A 20,952-nucleotide genomic window follows, 5' to 3' on the forward strand; every position below is an offset into this window, starting at 1 on the left:
AAGTACAGCAAGTTCTCGAGAACAATATTGATAATCATCAAAGTATATGACCTGAATATCCTAGGAACTTCTGGATACAATTTCCCAAACAGTTGAATATTTCAAGAAAGAGTTTAAGATGAAAGATCTTGGAAAACAAAGTTTTGTTTGGGATTACAGCCTGAGTACATTAACAATGAAATCTTTGTGCATCAAATAGTATATACAGAAAATGGTACTCAAGAGATTTAATATGGACCAGTCTCACCTGTTATCTAGTACATGGGCGTGAGATCACTTGTTTTGGACACTGATCCATTCAATCCAAAGGTAGACGATAAAGAAGTCTATTTAGTCCTGAGATGGACGGTGCAAAAGTCTTGTTTTAGACACTGATCTGATTGGTCCATAAGAAGGACAATGAAGAAGCCTTTGATTTTGGTTTATTTTATACTAACCAGTCCAAAGAGAAGTTATTTGGTTTTGTTGATTTGTTTTCAGACAGGTTATGTTTTACACATGGTGGTACACGCATATCACAGCAACATCATCTAAGATTTCGTGTGTGTGTATTTGAGGTCGATGACTCAATATGTTCGATCAGATTGTGGCATGGCCGATGGTAAAGAAGAACCAACTATCATGTTCGAGGGCGAATCATATTCTGCCCAAGATCTTCATCACCCACGGATTGCAGAAAATTGAAGAGGTCCAAGGGACCTTCAGTAATGTCCAAATTATGGGGAGTAATGTGGGTTGTACTTTTTTTCTTTCACCATGGTTTTGTCCCAATTGGGTTTTTCTGTTAAGGTTTTAATGAGGCAACATTAAAGCACATTACAAGCTCTAAATGGTTATGATATCCAAGGGGAAGTGTTATGAACCAGATTGTGAATGGCTCATAACCAAGAGATTATGAATTGTAATCTTTCCATTTATCTAAAGAACTTCTATGTTATGAATAAAAATAGACTTTTCCATTAATTTTATAAGAATCATTACGTATTTCCTATTTTCTTTTAACAATTTTTATTATAATTAACTAATTAATTTATTTATGATCAAATATATAAGAAATAAACATAATAATTCATTTAAAATAACAATGACATTAACTGCTTGAAATCGAAAAATCACTTTATGTTTCTGTGTGTTGATTTGCAGTATGATTCCACACAAAACAAAGCGTGGAGCTGCTGCAGTTGCCCGTCGGAAGGTTTTTGAAGGTGTGCCTCCACCATATGACAGTCTTTTTTTTTTTTTTGTCAACTTATCATTTGATTAAAGCCCATTAGGGAGACAAGATTACAAGTATATGTTCATAAAGTCCAATCCCCATCGAAATTACAAGCTAGATATAAAAGAAAACCTAAAGGCCCAGACCCAATTTACGGATCCAAACCGCCTTACAACTACACGTTCGAAGCCACGCGTCAGGACATCTGAAGCTCCTAGCCACGCGTCAACCTAAGCTTTCGCGTGGATCTTCAATCTTGCGTCATCCAACAAGCCGACACGCGCCTCCATGTGAGATTGGAGATCCGGAATTTCAACGTCGCCGGTAAATCCAAGATTTACCCTTGCTTTGCCGTTAGACTTTAATGAACAACACTTCTAATCTCTGATACCTTTCACGTTAGCCGTAGCAACTTGTGCAGAGAGGTCTTGATTCACCAGATTGACGCGCGGAAGAGATTTAAGTCAAGTTGAAGAAAAATCTTTCATCGGACTGCTACAGTAGCGCCAACTTCTTCTGAATCCACTCCTAGCTGACTTTTAGAATAACCTTCATACTCAATCTTCATCCGACAGAGATGCTCAACAAAAAGCCCCATAGTGGCTAAAATATGACGTAGACACTGATTCTCTTGGTAAGAAGATTAAAGTGATCAGTGAAGAAATCTGAACCGCAGCTGATCGGGATTGAGATTAGAGCAAAGTGAAAGGCTGATGATCGACTTAAACTCCGATCAAAGTGAAGACAAGATCAGAGCTTTATTTATATCAATACCTACCGAAGAATTGATAGAACACATAAAGAACAGCTTCGGTTTGGGATTGACTACAATACAAAATCGCCTAGCGAAGAACTATATCCGCAACGGAAGTTTAATTCGATCTAACCGATCGATAATATAAAACAACAGTCAACAAAAACAAAAAGATAAGTAAAAGAGGAGTGGTGACCGGCGGCGAGATGCTCGCCGGCCACCGGAAACGATTTCAGTTTTTTGGAGAACTAGTGAGAAGTTGGAGCGTTTTTTCTCTCTCTTCGTCCAATCATAGACAAACCACCATATGACCAAGTCAGGAGGACGGTTAGTTTGTACCTTTACAAATAGAGTGATTTACACTCATGGTCAATTTCTATGATTTTATTACATATTGCGTCACTTTAAGCTACTAGCGTAGTTTTTGTGTGATTGTTTACATTGTTGTCCCCTAACTTACCTTTTTCTTTTTTTTGTGGGTTTTTTCTGCAAAAGTGACTCAAAACTTGGAGTCGAACAGAAAACTAACCTTTTCTTTTGACTCTTTTTTTTTGAGATTTTAACCCCACACCTGCATTTCATATACGAAAATGCCATTAACATTTTTTTTTTTTTTCGAAAATGGCTTCTTTACTGTCTCAACCTCATCTTCTTCAAGTATTTACAATATTGCCACTGCAATGAATAGTGGCAACAACCTTGTACGAACTGTTTGGAGCTTTTAATGCCCTTTAATGCACGTAAATCTCTTTACACTCTCTCTGTTTCAATTGTTATGAACTAAAAACAACATTTCTTTCACTTTCTCTCTATATTCATCCAAAAAACTCAAGCTTTTGATTCAAAATATGGGCTATGGTTGAACCACAAAATCCCAACGGAAATCTCTCAACAACCATTCTCCATACACTGCATGTAACTGAAAAATCATCTGCAAATATTCAAAATAAAACACATTAGTAAACATAGAGAAAAGGGAAATGAAGAAGTTCAATAAACATTGCCGCAGACGACTTAGCATTAAGTCGTCCCGAAGACTTAAAGGTAAGTCGTCTAAAGAGGTCACTTTTGCAATTGAAAATTAAAAGGGACGACTTAATTCTAAGTCGTCCGGCTTTGTTTGTTAAAAAAAAAACTTCAGACGACTTATATATAAGTCGTCTACGAGAAACGGGCTAGTTTTGCATTTGACCGAATCGTGTCAGATCTTTGACTATTTCTGGACGACTTATAATTCAGTCGTCTCTGGGAAAGTTAAAATTTCAATATTTTATGAAAACTTGACGACTTACGTGTAAGTCGTCAAGTTTTCATAAAATATTGAAATTTTAACTTTCCTAGAGACGACTGAATTATAAGTCGTCCAGAAATAGTCAAAGATCTGACACGATTCGGTCAAATGCAAAACTAGCCCGTTTCTCGTAGACGACTTATATATAAGTCGTCTGAAGTTTTTTTTTTAACAAACAAAGCCGGACGACTTAGAATTAAGTCGTCCCTTTTAATTTTCAATTGCAAAAGTGACCTCTTTAGACGACTTACCTTTAAGTCTTCTGGACGACTTAATGCTAAGTCGTCTGCGGCAATGTTTATTGAACTTCTTCATTTCCCTTTTCTCTATGTTTACTAATGTGTTTTATTTTGAATATTTGCAGATGATTTTTCAGTTACATGCAGTGTATGGAGAATGGTTGTTGAGAGATTTCCGTTGGGATTTTGTGGTTGATGATCTCAAAGGAGGAAGATTGTTTTTATTGAATGAAGATTCAACATATGCTGAACTTGTTGCAATGGCTCAAGAAGATTATAACCTGGACATGAGAACAGTGAGTGTGGAGATTAGCTACTCATTACCAGCAGAAATGATGATGGCTCCAGGCAGTCTTCCCATTCATGTTACAAGTGATAGACAAGTTCGAAACTTGCTGGAGATACTCAAAACCCATAGAGTATGTCTTTGTGTATCAAGCCGCAGCAAGGTCGAAACGGTTTCAGAGAAAAGGGATATTGATGAAGCTGGTGAATGGGAAAAAGATGTTGGTGATAATGATGAAGCTGGTGAATGGGAAGAAGATGTTGGTGATGATGATGAAGCTGGTGAATGGGAAGAAGATGTTGGTGATGATGATGAAGCTGGTGAATGGGAAGAAGATGTTGGTGATGATGATGAAGCTGGTGAATGGGAAGAAGATGTTGGTGATGATGATGAAGCTGGTGAATGGGAAGAAGATGTTGGTGATGATGATGAAGCTGGTGAATGGGAAGAAGATGTTGGTGATGATGATGAAGCTGGTGAATGGGAAGAAGATGTTGGTGATGATGATGAAGCTGGTGAATGGGAAGAAGATGTTGGTGATGATGATGAAGCTGGTGAATGGGAAGAAGATGTTGGTGATGATGATGAAGCTGGTGAATGGGAAGAAGATGTTGGTGATGATGATGAAGCTGGTGAATGGGAAGAAGATGGGGAGGAGGAAAATGGGGAGGAGGATGCTGATAATTCTATTGTTGGTGAAACGGATCAGAATGGTGGGGATTACAGTCTTTATGGAAAGGTTCCAGATGAGGACGAGGAAGATGATGATAATATTTGTTTTGAAGAAATCCAAAAGACATATGCTAAGACAAATGCTATTGAAGGAGGAAAATCGAATGGTACCAGTATCTATGTCAACCAGAGTTTTGTTAGCAAGGGTGCTCTGCTTTCAGAGCTGCGGTTGGCAGCAGTGAGGGGTAAGTTTTCTTTCAGATTATACAAATCAACGAAAACTCTCGTTGTGGCAACATGTCCGGTTAGCTATTGTGGATGGAAGGTCAGAGCGAGTGTCAAACATGGGACAAACACGTTTTGGGTAACAAAGTATGTGGAAAAACATTTATGCTCAGCGGGAGACCGAATCGCTCAGCGGAGACACTGTACTCCGAAGTATGTAGGTAGTCTTTTCATTGATCGTGTTGGAATCATTGATGGGATAACTCCGCAGCATATCACTGATGCAATGAGGAACATGTTTGGCATGGCGCTTGATTACACCACTTCATACAGAGCACTGTTATATGCACAAAGATTGGTGAGAGGATCAGCAGAAGAAGGGTATTCGCGTCTGGCATCATATCTCGAGCAAATCTCCATTGCAAATCCTGATTCTATCACGGCGATAGAACTTGATTCTATGAAAAGATTTAAGTATCTATTTCTCTCTTTTGGAGCTTCTATCAAAGGTTTTAAGTATCAGAGAAGGGTCATTGTGGTGGATGGAACTCACCTAAGTGGAAAGTATGGAGGAACTATGTTAGTTGCAGCCGCACAAGATGGCAATTTTCAGATATTCCCATTGGCTTTTGGGATCGTGGATGAGGAAGATATACCTTCTTGGGAATGGTTTTTCACAAAATTGGCTAGTTGTATATCTCATGACAAGCCTCTGGTGATAGTCTCCGACCGGCACAAGGCCATTAAAAGTGCGTGTGATAAGGTGTTTCCTTGGGCAACCCGAGGAATATGTTATTATCACCTTCAAGATAACATTGTCAAAAAGTTTAAAGGGAAACATCTCATGTACTTGGTGAAAGGGGCTGCTTATGCTCACACGGTTTACGATTTTGACCGGTACATGGCTGAGATACGGAGTGCAAACCCGGAACTTGCAACGTATTTGGAGAAAGCCGACGTCAGGCTATGGTCAAGGGTTTATTGTAAGGGGAACAGGTTCAACATAAAAACAAGCAACATTGCTGAATCTATTAATTCCGCACTGAAGCGAGCAAGAGGATTTCCGATTACGTTCCTGCTGGAGTTCATAAGGCAGAAGTTAGGAAAATGGTATTGGAAAAGGAGACAAGATGCTTTGAGTCTCACAACTGAACATAGCGGGGGTGTTGAATACTTGCTTGCTGTTCGAGAAGAGATAGCGAATACGATGACGGTTGAACCAATTGATGGATGGCATTTCTTTGTCAAAGGTGGCAAAATGGACTGTGTGGTTGATTTGGAACATGCAAAGTGTGATTGTGGTGTCTATGGAGTGGAGAAAATACCTTGCTCTCATGCTATAGCTGCTGGAACACATGCTGGTTTGCATATCTCCACACTTGTATGTCCACTGTACTCAAAGAATTATCTGTATGCAGGATACTCAGAGAATATATATCCTATCGTGTCACAACATATTGAGGAACGAGAATGCTTTCCTCCAGAACTAAAGCGTGGTCGGGGGAGACCGAAGAAATCAAGATGGCAATCTTGGTTGGAGCTATCTAGGATGAGAGGACACAAACCCAGGAAGAAACACAGGTCACGAAGATGCTCAAACTGCAAGGAAACTGGCCATACGAAACCATAATGTACACAACCAGTTGACTAGTTGTCCAGACGACCTAAATTTAAGTCGTCCAGTCTTGATTACCCGTCCAGACGACTAAATTATTAGTCGTCCAGTGTATTTTATTTTTAGACGACCTTCTACTATCCCTTCAAGTGTATTTTATTTTTAGACTACCTTCTACTATCCCTTCAAGTCGTCCAAACCTTCTAGACGACTTATTTGTAAGTCGTCCAGTTGGAAAACCTTCCAGACGACTTATTTCTTCCAGACAACTTATATATTTACAAATCTATACAAAGACAAGCTGAAATACAAATACTTCGCTTGTTAAAAAATCATGTTCAAATGCTATACAAAGACAAGCTGAAATACAAATACTTCGCTTGTTAAAAAATCATGTTCAAATGCTATACAAAGACAAGCTGAAATACAAATACTTCGCTTGTTAAAAAATCATGTTCAAATGCTATACAAAGACAAGCTGAAATACAAATACTTCGCTTGTTAAAAAATCATGTTCAAATGCTATACAAAGACAAGCTGAAATACAAATACTTCGCTTGTTAAAAAATCATGTTCAAATGCTATACAAAGACAAGCTGAAATACAAATACTTCGCTTGTTAAAAAATCATGTTCAAATGCTATACAAAGACAAGCTGAAATACAAATACTTCGCTTGTTAAAAAATCATGTTCAAATGCTATACAAAGACAAGCTGAAATACAAATACTTCGCTTGTTAAAAAATCATGTTCAAATGCTATACAAAGACAAGCTGAAATACAAATACTTCGCTTGTTAAAAAATCATGTTCAAATGCTATACAAAGACAAGCTGAAATACAAATACTTCGCTTGTTAAAAAATCATGTTCAAATGCTATACAAAGACAAGCTGAAATACAAATACTTCGCTTGTTAAAAAATCATGTTCAAATGCTATACAAAGACAAGCTGAAATACAAATACTTCGCTTGTTAAAAAATCATGTTCAAATGCTATACAAAGACAAGCTGAAATACAAATACTTCGCTTGTTAAAAAATCATGTTCAAATGCTATACAAAGACAAGCTGAAATACAAATACTTCGCTTGTTAAAAAATCATGTTCAAATGCTATACAAAGACAATTAATAACTAACTAACTAATTAAATATCAAACCCTCACTTACAAGAAAAGTAATATAACCGTTGATTTTAAATATAATCATACGGACTTTTCTAAGACAGTCCATGATTTGATATAAAGCTAAAAACTTTTCTCATCTTTAAGATCTAAATCAATATAAAAAAAATGGTTAAGATTACATATTTTTCAGTCATTGTTTTATCATAAATATATTCTCTAGCTTATGAACTTTCATCTTTCCGCACTCTCTCACTTCATTTGTTTTCCTTCGCTTGTTACTTTTTTTTTTTAAAAGTCCTCAATCCTACAATTATTTGTTCTTTTAACCACAAAAAATAGAAATCAATGATTTGACGACGAGTTTCTCTACTTCGTCACTTCAGCAAATCCAACCGCCATTAACACCTCAAAGAGTACCTTGTCTGTTGTTGGGCCGTCTCACTAAATCCGTCCCGGAGACACCATCTTTATCCTCCACCTCCCCCACCTCTATTCTTTTCGGCGCCGTTTGAGGTCCTCTTCCTCTCCAAACTCAGCAATCGTAGCTTACGATTTGATGCATTCACCAACTCTAAGGTTTTGACAAAAGGACCAGCTTGTTATGACATGTAAATAAGAATTAAGTTTATGGATGGTTTGTGGATATGGACACATTAAAATGCATATGGTTAAGAAACATGAAGAGATCGTACAAGAACCACATCAGTGTACACATGGATAATTCGTTGAATAACCGCATCAGTGTACACATGGACATTCATAGACGGTGTACACGTGGGCATACCTAGCCGATGTACACGTATATGTAATGGTGTTAAACGAACTCTGAGTCTAATAAAGGTGAATGTACAATGCTGCTTTCAAAGAGCTCGGGAGAGATGGAATGCAGATACACGAACCTTACAAACATTCTAAGGTTAAGATGGGAGAACATATATAGAAACATGGAGTCATTGGGCTGCATCAACGGGAACTCTACGTTTTTCTCAGCAACTCATGAAAAGCGGTAAAAGGAGTTTGATGAAGCTGGTGGACATAATAGTGTTAGCATGTTTTGTGTGTTTCAATTGTTACACTAATGATATGTACACTTGTTTATATATCCACATGTACAACGATTATATATCCATTAACAATTAACTAGTCATTCTCAATGTAATTTTAATACAGACTCTACAGAATTTATGTAAAACACAGATTCCAAAACGGAAAATGAAACAAAGAGTATTTTCATCAAACCTTACTCTCCACAGAAACCTATACTTTTTTCCTTATCTATAACAGCTGATCTTCTTATTACGAAATCAATAATCAAACCTTACTCTCCACAGACAGAGAGAATACCAAAAGGTTAAGCTTTTGTATCAGAACATGTTTCAGACGTCCAAGATGATGATGCTTAAAGGCGAAAGGGAAGGAGAAGAAGAAGGGCAATACCATAAGAGCATTCAAATCCTGAAAAGCATCCTGCAATCTCTTGTCTATGCTCTCTACTGATATTTCTGTCTCCTCAATATCCTAGCCAATCCCACCATCCTCATCGTTCCATTATTGCAACAGTTCCAGACCGTAACGGGAAGCCTCGCTCTGGCTCTTCTCAAATTCCTCCCCTGCCCTGCTTCTCCAATATTTTGTGTCAACTTCTTAAATAAGCCACCGAAATCCCTTTTTCCCTGAAGCCATGTTAACGACAATCGAACCCGAGTTTACTTGGAACCAGATCCAAGTCGAGTGGAACATAGATTTTGACCGATTTTCTCTTGTTGAGAGAACGCTTGGATGCGGTAGTTGGAGCAGATTTTCTTTGGGCCTTTTTTCCGTAACGATTATCGAGAACACCAAACTCATCCATTCTCACCGATTAATGGAGAAGAAAACGATTTCTCTATAATTGATCTTGTGAAAATCATAGAATTATGTGAAGATGGAAGAGATTCTCTAAATAATGGAAGAGTAATAAAAAGAAAGGGGAAAATAGAGGAGCAAAAATGAAGAGACTGTGAGAATATAGCAAGAACAAAAAAATTTGTGGGGCTTCTTTTTTCTCTGGAATTTTGAACCGACGACTACTACAAAAGAAAACAATTTAGTTTTCTGGTTGTAAAGGAAAAAGACAACACTGTCATTTCATATTGCCTATCTACGTGCAACATGTGAAAAAGTGTGTTAGGAGCAACAACTGTCCTAGAGTGATATATAAAAGATGAAAAGTGACCTCAGATCGTAAATGTTTCTTACAAATATTTACATATAGATGTATTATTAGTTAAATACCAATAGAATAAACTGTGGGGAAAATACTCATCCGTTTGATTTATTTAGTAATAAATTAAAAACAAGCACATATTAAAAATATTTTAGGGTTCGAATAGTCACTGGATCATCCAGGGTTCGAATTCCATCTTCAACAAATTTAATAAAATATATTTTTTTTATAAAAAAAAAATTAATATTTTAGAAAATATCTTTATACAAATATTTTACAATTATTTAATTATAAATTATTTTGAATCTTAATTTTTTAAATAGAAAACTATATTATTAGATAACAACACAATATAATATATATATATATAATTATCTTTTTAATATTTTTTTATTTTTGACAAGTTTATTATATTAATTTATAATCAGTTATCTAATATAACATATAAATCTCATATTACTAATTTAAAATTCGTTTTAAATATATAATTTATTATTATTAAAGTGATTTGTAGGTGAATTTTGGGATTAAATCAGAACGAAAAAAAAATACTTTTGGTTATGTGGAATCTCTAGACTATAGGATTCACAGTGCAAAACTAAAAACCAAAACAGGAGAAAAATGAAACGACATTAGTGTCTTCTATAAGAATCAATAAACAAAAATCTTGATCTCTACATCAAGAAAAACCTAGTCGACCAACCAAAATCCATCATTAGAAGGTTTATCCTTCTTCTTGTCTAGTTCATCTTCGAGAGACGACACCATAAGCTCAATGTTATTGACGCTTTCCTCAAGTTGTTGGAACCGAGCATCATCAGATTCCTTCCTCTCTAAGGACACTTCCTCGATCTTTGTATTCAAAAAATTTAGCGTGAATCCCACATTCCTTGACATGTCCCTTAAACGTTCCTCGAATTGTTGGACTCGAGACTCGTCAGCATTATCAAGCTTCGTATTCACACAGTCCAGCTTGAATCCTAAATCCATCAGCTCAATATTCTTGATGCGTTCCTCGAGTTGTCGGACCCGAGACTCATCAGCATCATATGATTTCTTCCTCTCGAAGGCAATTTCCTCAAGCTTCAGCTTCAAACTGTCCAGCTTAGAGGCTGTTTCCATTAGCTCAATGTTCTTGACACGTCCCTCGAGTAGTTTGGCCCGAGACTCATCAGCATCATGTGATATCTTCTTCTCCAAGGAAACCTCCTCAAGCTTCGACTTCAAACTGTCCAGTTTCAACCCTAATTCCATCAGCTCAAGATTCTTGACGCTTTCTTCAAGTTTTTGGAAACGACACTCATCAGCAGCATGTGATTTCTTCATATTGGACTTTGACTTGGAACAGTCCTTCTTGAAGCCTGATACCATTAGTTCAAGATTCTTGATGCGTTCCTCGAGTTGTTGGACCAGAGACTCATCATCAGCACCGTCGTCTGCGTTCTTCCTCTTGAAGGAAACTTCATCAAACTTTGACTTCAACCAGTCCAGCTTGACTCCTACTTCCGCAAGATCACTCAACTTGCTGCAAGCGTTGCTTAGAGTATTCTTGTATTCTGTCTCTGCGAATATCTTTTTCACTGAAGCAACCTGCCAATAAAACGTGTTTTTGTTACTCATCCATATAAATCATATGTTATTATTCAAAAACATAAAGAAGAGACGTATATCCCTTTTTGACTTACATGAGCAGCAAAAACTTGAAAACCATTGATGTCCTCCTCGCCTTTTCCATCGAAAGCTTCAACAACATTAATGTAGACTTCAATGATGAGTTTGTCCTTCTCCAAAAACCCTTTTTCCTGAAACTTGCTTAGAGGCAACGTCTTTCGGGTACCCCGTGCTGGATTCTCAGCGCAAAACAACGTCTTTCCCAATACTGTAGAACATATACAAAAAGACAAAAAGTTAAGTTATTCATCAACACATCAAATTCCAAAAAAAAAAAAAAAAAGAATAAAAAAAAGTCAAAACAAGAAAAGATATAACTTCTTACTTGATGATTTATAGAGTTTTTTGTTGGAATCATTCAACACTAGGAAATAATATTTAGCACTTCTGTTCCAACCAGTTCGCAAGGATTTACGATTTGCAACGTAGAGAAACAAACACAACTGATCATTGTAATTTCCCTTGGGATGAACTGCAAGATACCTGAAAGAATATAAAACAAAGATGAGTGCTAGGTACAATAAAAACAATAAATTAATCAATCTCCGAGAACATGAAGACAATAGAGTTTAACAAGGTAAATTTAAGTTTAGATCCTGCTATTCGATGTTTTACCATTCGCATCCGCCAGCCACGAAATCCTTAGACGTTATGACAGCTTTCTTGTCCGAGAAGTTATCTATCTCAAACCTGAAACTAGGTCTTTGATCCCACATATTCGACTTAAAAAATCTGGTAGATTTGGTTATTTCTAGCAAAGAAGAATTTTTCAGGAACTTTGTATGATGATGATACGTTCAGGCGTAAGAAGTCCTGTATTTATAGAGGACGCAAAAAGAAGAAAGGAAAACTTCCTTTAAACCCTAGCCCAATAGGAATTCTCAAAGCAAAATAATTAATTAAAATAATGTAAAATTTCTAGTGTTTTCCATTATAATTTTCATTAAGCTTTCCATTATTTTGACAAAAATATTTTATATTAAAGAAAATATTAATTTTGAAACTTTTTTTTCTTAAATTTTGAGAAACTTCACACCCATGTAAACCCACAAGAATTTGTGATTCGAAAGGGGAAACCTCAGTCTTTACAGGAGCTCGCCGTCTTTATATTCAACAAATGATATTTTAATATCAATTAGATGATCCACGCCTAGCGCGGAGTAAATTTCTTTTAAAATATATTGTAATTAAATATTATAAACAATATATATTTTGTTATCAATAATTTTTTTTACATTTGATTAGAGGTCGACATTCTAATACCATTTAGTTCTTTTCAGATCCTTGAGGATTTAGTTCGGTTTTGATCTTTGCGGATTTGGTTCGGGTATGAGTTCGGATCACATATTTAAATTTTTTTCAAAAATTAAAGTTCATATATACTTTAAATTTTCATTATCTAAAACTAAATATAACATATAAATTTGAATAATGTATACCAAAATACTTAAACTTAACATAAAAATTGATTTAGTTTAAATATTTGTATAGGAAATCAATAGATTTTAATTATTTTAGATATTATAAGTATCGTTTAGCTATTTAAACATGTATTTATAACTATTTGTATATATTTCCAAGTATTTTGGACAACTTAAAAACTTTTTATATATTTTGTATATCTTTTTTAGATATTAAATTTAAAAATAATTAATATATTTAAGTATGTAAATTTTGTTCGGTATTCGGATGCCTAGAATATTTCGGTTTGGATCGGAGTCGGTTCCGTTTCTCTAGATACCAAAATTTTAAACTCATTTGGATATCTAACCAATTTGGTTAATGTTCAGTACTATTCTCGGTTCGGTTTTTTGGATTTGGATTTGGATTTTTTGCCTAGCCCTAAATTTTTATTGTGACAAAAATTTTAAACGAAAATGATGATGGTTCATATTGATTTTGGCTATGCAACAATTTTTAAACCAAAACTAGATTCGGATCCGCACAACCGTGCGGGTATTAATTTTCATGTTTATATATATTTTACATAATTAGAATATATTTTTAAGGTTACTTATATATTTAAATGTTTATATATAATTATTTTAAATATAACAATTTGATAGATTTCATGCCGTAAGTTAATTGATTATTTCAAATCATCACATATATTGGTATTTTTTATTACATATATTTTAAAATTATTTTTTATTCAATTATTATGATCTTGACCCGTAATTCAAAGCGCTAGATTTCCTTTATCAATATTTTTTTATGTTTATTCATTTAAGATAATAAATATATATATATAAAAGTTTAAGATAAGTTAATTTTAAACATGATTTATTTAATTTACTAATGTTAACCCGTTCTACCAACATATTATATTTCTAGCATAAATTTTTAATGTTTGTGAAAATAAAATATATTAATTTATCAGTTTAAAATAATTTTATCATATTTAGTTAAATACAATGTTTTATTTTAAAATGATAGATATAACTATAAAATAGTAAAATTTGATATATTTTTTCATTTTATAAAATATAAAAGATATATATATATATATTTATGTATAATAACATTATTTCATTACTAATTACAAAATTAGTGAAAATATTTATATACAATTTTTGATAATTAAGATATTGTTATAATGTTTTTCAACACATTTGTTAAGAAAATTAAATATATATATATATATATATATGTATTTTAAATTAAAAGATATCAAATTATATTATGATTTAAGTAGTTCAAAGATTATATATTATCATTAAGAAAATACATTTAATAAAAAATTTAAATGATGATATAAATAAAAATACCACAAATGAATCAAGGTGAGTTTGTTAACAAATCCGGATTTTTAGGAGTCGGTGTTATATTAGGAATGATATATTATTAATTCATATTATTAGTAATAAATGAATGATAAATAATTTCTAGCGAGGATCCATTTTTTAAAAAATCACACATGAATTAAGGTTGCGACTTCTGTTTTAATATATAAGATACATTTTATTATATATGTTGCTCATTTAGTTAATTATTAAAAACTGTTCTAGACCCATTTAAGAAAAATAATGGGGTGAACTTAGAAAAACATTACCATTTCAGATTGTCAATCGACACTTCCAAATATTCTATGTCGATGTTGTGACGAATAGAAAGAGTGTTAGGGTTAAGAAAACAAATTTTTTGTGCAATTCATGTTCTCGCTAGACGATTTCAATAACTTCTAAATAAATCTTAATTATATCAATATCTTGTAATAATTTTGAATGATATTAATTAATAAAATCTTACACTTGCTAGAGTAATCAATTGTTCCTCAATTAATATATAGGATATTATAGTAATCGCATAAATCAAAACAATACATCTTGTTTATTTACAATATATTTTTGGTAAATAAATCAAAATAATCAATTTTATTTATTTTATATTAATTTTGATAAACGGGAAACCTCAATCTTTACGGGAGCTCGCCGTCTTTAGTTCCCAAGGGCGGAGATAAGGCTGGGCGTTCGGGTTCGGATCGGGTATTTCGGATTTTTGGGTATTTCGGTATAGAGGTGTAGAATCCGTTCGGATGTTTCTGTAATTCGGATCGGGTTCGGGTATTTTTAGTTCGGATTCGGTTATTTCGGACCGGGTTCAGATATTTAGATTTTGAAAAAAAAAAATCATTTCTCAAATTTCTTGTATTTAAAAATATAACTTTCACTTAAATGTTTTTTATTCTTAATAGATTCAATGGTTAATAGATTTGGACATAATATTTTGAAACTAAAAAGACATTGATTTGGTTAATGTTTTTAAATTTTGGATGTAACTTTTTGTTAATTCTTGAAATAAAAACTTTGATATGTATTTTAAGTGAGTAGCAAATCATTTTCTCCGTAATTGTATGTATATCATATGAACTTAAAGTATGTGTAGGATCAATATAAATATTTTATATAAAATGAGTGAAGTAAGCTAGAAATATAAGGTTAATTATACATATGTTCGGTTATCTTCGGATATCCATTCGGGTTCGGATATTACCCGTTCGGGTTCGGATATCCAATCTCTCCTAATTCAATACCCGTTCGGATATTTTGCTACTTCATTTCGGATTTCGGTTCGGGTTTTTTGGATCGGATTCGGTTGCCGCTTCGGATATCGGGTAAAGTGTCCACCCCTAGGCGGAGACATGTGGAAGAGAAGGGATGTAACCTCAACTATCTACGAAATCCGATTTTATACAAGTAAAATTGGATAAATTATATTAAAAAGTTTATAAATGATATTTTAATATCAATTAGTTTAATCAAAACTATAAATAATATAGATAGATTACGAAAGTTCAAATCTGATTTTTTTCTTGGTATTTCAAAATCAACTTGTTTGAAGTTAAAATATACATATTTGATTAGTAAAAATTCAGATTGAAGAACAAAAAGATAGGGCTATCTTAGAAATAAAAGCAAAAAAAAAAAGAATTAAAACTTGTTTTTTCGTTAACAAACTAAATCTGTCTTCTGTTTTGTCGTTTTAATGTCCACTTGTAACAAACAAATATGGAGGGAGAAATAATGCTAACGTCCTGAAACAGAGGAACTCCAGACAATATATGCTGTCTAACTTTAGTAAACCCCATTTATCAATGTTTTTGTATGATCTCCCACAAGCTAAAAACGAAGGAAACCCCCAAATATTGATCTTGTTTCAATTGATTTTTTATCGATTGTAATCTGTTGACTAGTGATTGTATGGAAAATGGGTATTGACGTGAAGGAAACATGCGCAATAATATGGAAAGTTATTGGATTCTCGATGAGCACAAGCATCAAATTCATGAGAAACCACCCAATCTTGTCTCTGGTTTCCATGTTCTTACTCGCGTTATACATTCTCCTCCCTTCCTTGTTGTTCTTCTTGATATACTCGTCTCCGGTTCTTGCATGTGTTGTAGTGTACGCCCGAGAGAAACTGGGATTGAGATTTTCCGGTTCCTCTTCGGGGCCAGAGAATTGTGAAGGAGAAAAGAAAGGTGGTAGATGTCACTTAAGACAACAAAGAAGTGTCCGAAGAAACGCTCGAATGAGGGTTGAGGAATGGGATTCACAAACAAGCGACGAAGAGAAGGACAAAGTTATCTTGACCTCTCTTTACAACGATCTCCTCGGACGTACACCACAATTCGAGGAGTCTCCAAAAGCAATAGAAACCAACGTAGTAGAAGAAGAGAAAGATAAGGCTTTTGCTGAAGAAGATTCAAGAATGTCTTCTCAAGATTTGGGTTATCTTAACGTTGAAGAAGAGCCAATGGTTTGCAACTGTGAGGTCAATGAAGAGAAACATGATGATAAAGAAGAGACGATAAGCAATGTGAACGAGCATGGGATCTCAGAGGTTGAGAGAAACAAGAGACTAGAGAGTCTAATTGCTAGAAGAAGGACAAGACGACTCTTTAAACTAGCTTTAGATCAACATAATAAGCTTCAAGCTGAAGAGACAACCAGCCCTACACAGAACAACAACCTTCACATTACGGTTCCAAGGAACAATAACAACAACAGTTTTGAAAAACGTAGAAGTTATCAATCAGGTTTGCAAGTTCCAGGGTCAGCGCCTTCTGTGATGTTACAAGCGAGAAGCCCTTTCGATATTCCTTATGATCCTCAAGAGGAAAGACCTAATCTAACTGGAGATAGCTTTGATCAAGAGTTTTCATTTTTTAACCCTAATGATATGTTCCTTTGTCGTCATGAGAGTTTCTGCAGTTTTGCTCATTTTTCTCCAGAACATGCTCAGTGTATGAACAGCCCAGTTCCTGCTTCAGACATTTCCACTACTAGAAAACTTTTAGGTAATGTGTTCTTGTTTTATTAATGTATTATTTTTGTTTTTATATATACTTAATCATTCTTTATTTCTTTTTGTTTTGTTTGCAGATTTGGACAATGAATATATGGATCATAATGAACAAAACATCCCATGCTACGTCAAACCAGTCACAACAAAGGATGATAAGAGCGGGAAAAATGGAGACGTGGAAGTTAATCATGAGACAGATACGAGTGAAGAAGATGATGATACCTCAAGTTGTTCAGAAGAGAGTGAGGCAGAACTCAACCGTTTCAACAAAGCAGAGCTCAGAGAAGCTATAAGCCACTCAATGGATAAGTTTCCTGGGTTTCTTGTGAATCAAGCAAGAAACGACATCCCAAGCCCATTACCTAGAGGCTTATTAGCGCCAAGACTCGATGATAACAACATGTTTTATGCTCGCAGAGGCGCAAGTTCTCACAACCGAACATTCTCCATTGCCTCAGATATGCAAGTTGAGGTTTCAGAGCTAGGTTCACCTCCTACGACGGTTGATTGGCTTGATGACTGGTCTAACGGTGGAGAATCATACACGTATGATACTGATATTGATAGAGAAATCATCCGCGGTGAAGAATCACGTAAGAGGGTCTCTCAGCAATGTGAATCAAGAAGTGGAACTGGAACAAAAGAGGATGATAATGGGCTAGTGACTAAACCATATCAGAAATGTTTGTCAGATGAACACCTTGGGACCGCTGATGAGATGTCTTTGTTAGATAGAAGAAGCCAAACCAGAGAGAATTTTGAGATGAGACCTTCTCGTTCAAGTGATGTGCCCAAGTCTAGAAGCTATGGAAAATTAGATGGTTTGTTGTTCCATACGAGTGTGTCCTTGTCTTCTATAACAGAAGAACCTGAAACAATCTTGGACTCGGTCGATGCAAGAAACACAGAGAATATGAACGGCTTGACCAAAGAGTTAACTGACCAGATATTTCCAACTTCTACGGATTCATCCATGAAGAACTTGGTTGATGAAGAAGTTGTTGATGTTCAACAGTTAGAACATGATGATCTTTGTGGACCTCCTAAGATTATGGATTCAAATATCATTGATCACCAGCAGAAAGACCAAACTTTGAATATAATTCAAGGAGAACATGATACAGAGGAGAACGCAAAGCCAAAGGAATATGCGGCATCTCAGAGCGTCTTGGATGCTTCTTTAACCTCTCCTTATGTAGAATCATTTGAAATAGAGATAAGAGAAGAAGAGCCAGACTTAGATAATTCTACAAAGGAGGTAACACAACAAAGAGAAGATGAGGCACTTCAAGGTGACTTGATGAGTTCTCCGAAATTACAAGAGAGTGTAGTCATGGAAGAGAATGGTCAGGAGTTAGTCAAAAATTCTGATGAGAATGTAAAGCCAATGGAGCAAGAGGAAACTCATGACGTCTTGGACGCATTTTTAATCCATCCTTGCACACAATTGTCTGAAGAATATGGTAATGCAAAAAATGATAGTGATGTGATACTTATACAAGTTCAGGATGGTAATAACTCAACATTGGATGACTCAACTGATCAGCAATTCTCTAAAGAAGGAGAAAGTTCAGGGTTATTGAAAGATCTTCATGCTGAATCGACCCAAGAAAGCAACAATATAGTTAACATTGAGGAAGAATCAATAGGTTCAGAAGACGCTCCTAATTCACAACCATGGACTCAACAGGTTTAACCTCTATTATAATCATCTTTGACATATATTAACTTCCTCCTCATTTTTGGTTCTTGATTCAAAGTTTTGTAATTGTTTATTTATCTATTCAATAGCAAGGTACATGTTCTTCCCAAAAACCAGAGCATGACGACATTATCTCTCAAGATATTGCTAAAGATTTGGAGTATGAAAACACAAAACCAATGGAATATGAGGCAGATCAGAGCGTCTTGGATTCTTCTTTGGACACTCCATGTGTAGACTCATTTAAAAGAGAAATGAAAGAAGAAGAAGAAGAAGAAGAAGAAGAAGAAGAAGAAGAAGAAGAAGAAGAAGAAGAAGAAGAAGAAGAAGAAGAAGAAGAAGAAGAAGAAGAAGAAGAAGAAGAAGAAGAAGAAGAAGAAGAAGAAGAAGAAGAAGAAAGAGAAGAAGAAGAAGAAGAAGAAGAAGAAGAAGAAGAAGAAGAAGAAGAAGAAGAAGAAGAAGATAATTTCACAAAGGCTGTAACAGAACAAACAGAAGACAAGGCACTTCAAGGTGACTTGACGAGTTCTCATTTTCTTACAAATTTACAAGAAAGTGAGGTCATGGAAGAAAATGATCCGAAATTAGTCAAAACATCTGATAAGAGTGCAAAGCTAGTGGAACAAGAGAAAACTCATGACGTTTTAGAAGCATCTTCAAGCCCTCCTTATACACAATTGGTTGAAGACTACGAAAATGCAAAAAATGATTGTGATGTGACACTTCTGAAAGTTCAAGACGGTAATCACTCAACATTGGATGAGTCAACTGATCAGAAGTTCTCTAATTCAGGGTTATTGAAAGATCTTCATGCTGAACCGACCCAAGAATACAATAATATAGTGAATGTTAAGGGGGAATTAATAGGTTTAGAAGACGCTCATGATTCACAAGGTTCACAACCATGGACACAACAGGTTTTACTCTCTACTCTAATCATTTTTGACATTTCTTAACTTCTTCCCCGGTTGTTGGTTCTTGTTTCAAAGTTTTGTAACTGTTTTATTTATTCATTGAATAGAACGGTACAGATTCTTCCGAATTAATATCACCAAGAACATTGGAGATCACCCAAAGACCAGAGCATGACGTCTCTCAAGATATTGCTAAAGATAAAGTTGCTACAGAAGCTAAAGACTCAACTGATACTGAGAAGAATGATGAAGAGAATCTGAAACATGAGCACGTTATAGAAGAAGATGTGGAAAAGGAATTGCTTACTTTACAATCATTGCACCATAACACTGGCTTAACGGCTAGAGAAGACGATGAAGAATCCAAGAAAGTGGTTGAGGCAGTGCACAATTCAGAGACCAAAACATCAAAGACGGAAACAGATCCTTAGGCTAGTGTTTTAAATCATAAATGGGGATTTTATACATAAATTACTGAAGGATAAATCATAGATAATCAGAATTGTTTCATATTCATTTTGTAACCATATGTTTATTATTTTATGGAAGACTAACTTGTTGATGATACACACATATCAAATAAGTAAGGCTACCCACTATATACAGAGTCAGCACAGATCCAAGAGTTCTAGTGGATGCATTCTTGTCTTGAAAACATGTTGAGAATTCTGTTCATGGATTGATTTGTAACAAATGAAACAAATTGTTGTTTCATTATTTAATCGATTTTTTAATTATATTCTGTAAATATAATTTTTGGGCTAATATTTAGAGATAACTAATTATGCTAATCCCCTATATATTAATTGAGAAGCATTTGAAAAATTAGAACCTTAATTTTGTATTAATTAAAAAAAATCCTAAATCCTAGGTGACACTCTAAATGCCTTCTAAATTTCATTTCAAAGAATTCTAGAGCATCTAATATAAAGTATAATTTAATCTAATGGTGTCACATTATTCCATAATTATATAACACTAGAAAAATTATATTAACCTAAAATATAGGAAGTGTGTATTCTTTCCTTAAATAAAAGCTACGGAATTACCTAATATGATCTACATATATATGACAATTAATGATTATGAATAATAAAGATTTGATAACAATTTATGCATCCTTCTTCATTTTTGTTTAAATTTATATTATTAAAAAAAATTAAACAATCACATTAACCATATAATAAAAAAAAATTATATTTTTTCTTATATGTTATATTTTGAATTT

The 20,952-nt window shown here is 34.4% G+C and overlaps 4 protein-coding genes across 4 annotated transcripts; 3 read left to right on the forward strand and 1 right to left on the reverse strand.

Annotated features, from left to right (window-relative positions):
• Window positions 1-3,370: 3,370 nt before the first annotated feature.
• Window positions 3,371-6,548, forward strand: LOC106313107. The gene is made up of 2 exons (XM_013750845.1): window positions 3,371-4,028; window positions 4,419-6,548. Exons 1-2 carry the CDS (start codon window positions 3,536-3,538, stop codon window positions 6,311-6,313), a joined length of 2,388 nt encoding a protein of 795 aa, XP_013606299.1. The 5' UTR covers window positions 3,371-3,535; the 3' UTR covers window positions 6,314-6,548.
• Window positions 6,549-10,280: 3,732 nt separating this feature from the next.
• LOC106317241 (MATH domain and coiled-coil domain-containing protein At2g42475-like) lies at window positions 10,281-12,064 on the reverse strand. Its single transcript, XM_013755092.1, has 4 exons — window positions 11,916-12,064; window positions 11,626-11,783; window positions 11,315-11,508; window positions 10,281-11,219 (listed from the first exon to the last, which is right to left on the reverse strand). The coding sequence occupies exons 1-4, from the start codon at window positions 12,014-12,016 to the stop codon at window positions 10,320-10,322; spliced, it is 1,353 nt and encodes a 450-aa protein (XP_013610546.1). The 5' UTR covers window positions 12,017-12,064; the 3' UTR covers window positions 10,281-10,319.
• A 3,943-nt stretch (window positions 12,065-16,007) lies between these two features.
• Window positions 16,008-18,804, forward strand: LOC106315050. The gene is made up of 2 exons (XM_013752824.1): window positions 16,008-17,100; window positions 17,186-18,804. The coding sequence occupies exons 1-2, from the start codon at window positions 16,008-16,010 to the stop codon at window positions 18,802-18,804; spliced, it is 2,712 nt and encodes a 903-aa protein (XP_013608278.1).
• A 472-nt stretch (window positions 18,805-19,276) lies between these two features.
• On the forward strand, window positions 19,277-20,169 carry LOC106317040. Its single transcript, XM_013754902.1, has 2 exons — window positions 19,277-19,727; window positions 19,832-20,169. The coding sequence occupies exons 1-2, from the start codon at window positions 19,374-19,376 to the stop codon at window positions 20,153-20,155; spliced, it is 678 nt and encodes a 225-aa protein (XP_013610356.1). The 5' UTR covers window positions 19,277-19,373; the 3' UTR covers window positions 20,156-20,169.
• Window positions 20,170-20,952: the final 783 nt, after the last annotated feature.

The sequence above is a fragment of the Brassica oleracea genome, chromosome C9 (assembly GCF_000695525.1).
Source record: "Brassica oleracea var. oleracea cultivar TO1000 chromosome C9, BOL, whole genome shotgun sequence".
Classification (NCBI taxonomy): domain Eukaryota; kingdom Viridiplantae; phylum Streptophyta; class Magnoliopsida; order Brassicales; family Brassicaceae; genus Brassica; species Brassica oleracea.

Bases quoted from the DNA above. Each gene is read 5' to 3' on its own strand.
- LOC106317241 (XM_013755092.1), bottom strand. From the start codon at position 12,016: ATGTGGGATCAAAGACCTAGTTTCAGGTTTGAGATAGATAACTTCTCG. The intron at 11,784-11,915 runs GTAAAACATCGA...ATATTCTTTCAG, and splicing joins GTGGCTGGCGGATGCGAATG to GTATCTTGCAGTTCATCCCA. The intron at 11,509-11,625 runs GTAAGAAGTTAT...TATGTTCTACAG, and splicing joins AAAACTCTATAAATCATCAA to TATTGGGAAAGACGTTGTTT.
- LOC106315050 (XM_013752824.1), top strand. From the start codon at position 16,008: ATGGGTATTGACGTGAAGGAAACATGCGCAATAATATGGAAAGTTATT. The intron at 17,101-17,185 runs GTAATGTGTTCT...TTTTGTTTGCAG, and splicing joins CACTACTAGAAAACTTTTAG to ATTTGGACAATGAATATATG.
- LOC106313107 (XM_013750845.1), top strand. From the start codon at position 3,536: ATGCTAAGTCGTCTGCGGCAATGTTTATTGAACTTCTTCATTTCCCTT. The intron at 4,029-4,418 runs GTGAATGGGAAG...ATGATGAAGCTG, and splicing joins TGGTGATAATGATGAAGCTG to GTGAATGGGAAGAAGATGGG.
- LOC106317040 (XM_013754902.1), top strand. From the start codon at position 19,374: ATGGAAGAAAATGATCCGAAATTAGTCAAAACATCTGATAAGAGTGCA. The intron at 19,728-19,831 runs GTTTTACTCTCT...TTCATTGAATAG, and splicing joins CACAACCATGGACACAACAG to AACGGTACAGATTCTTCCGA.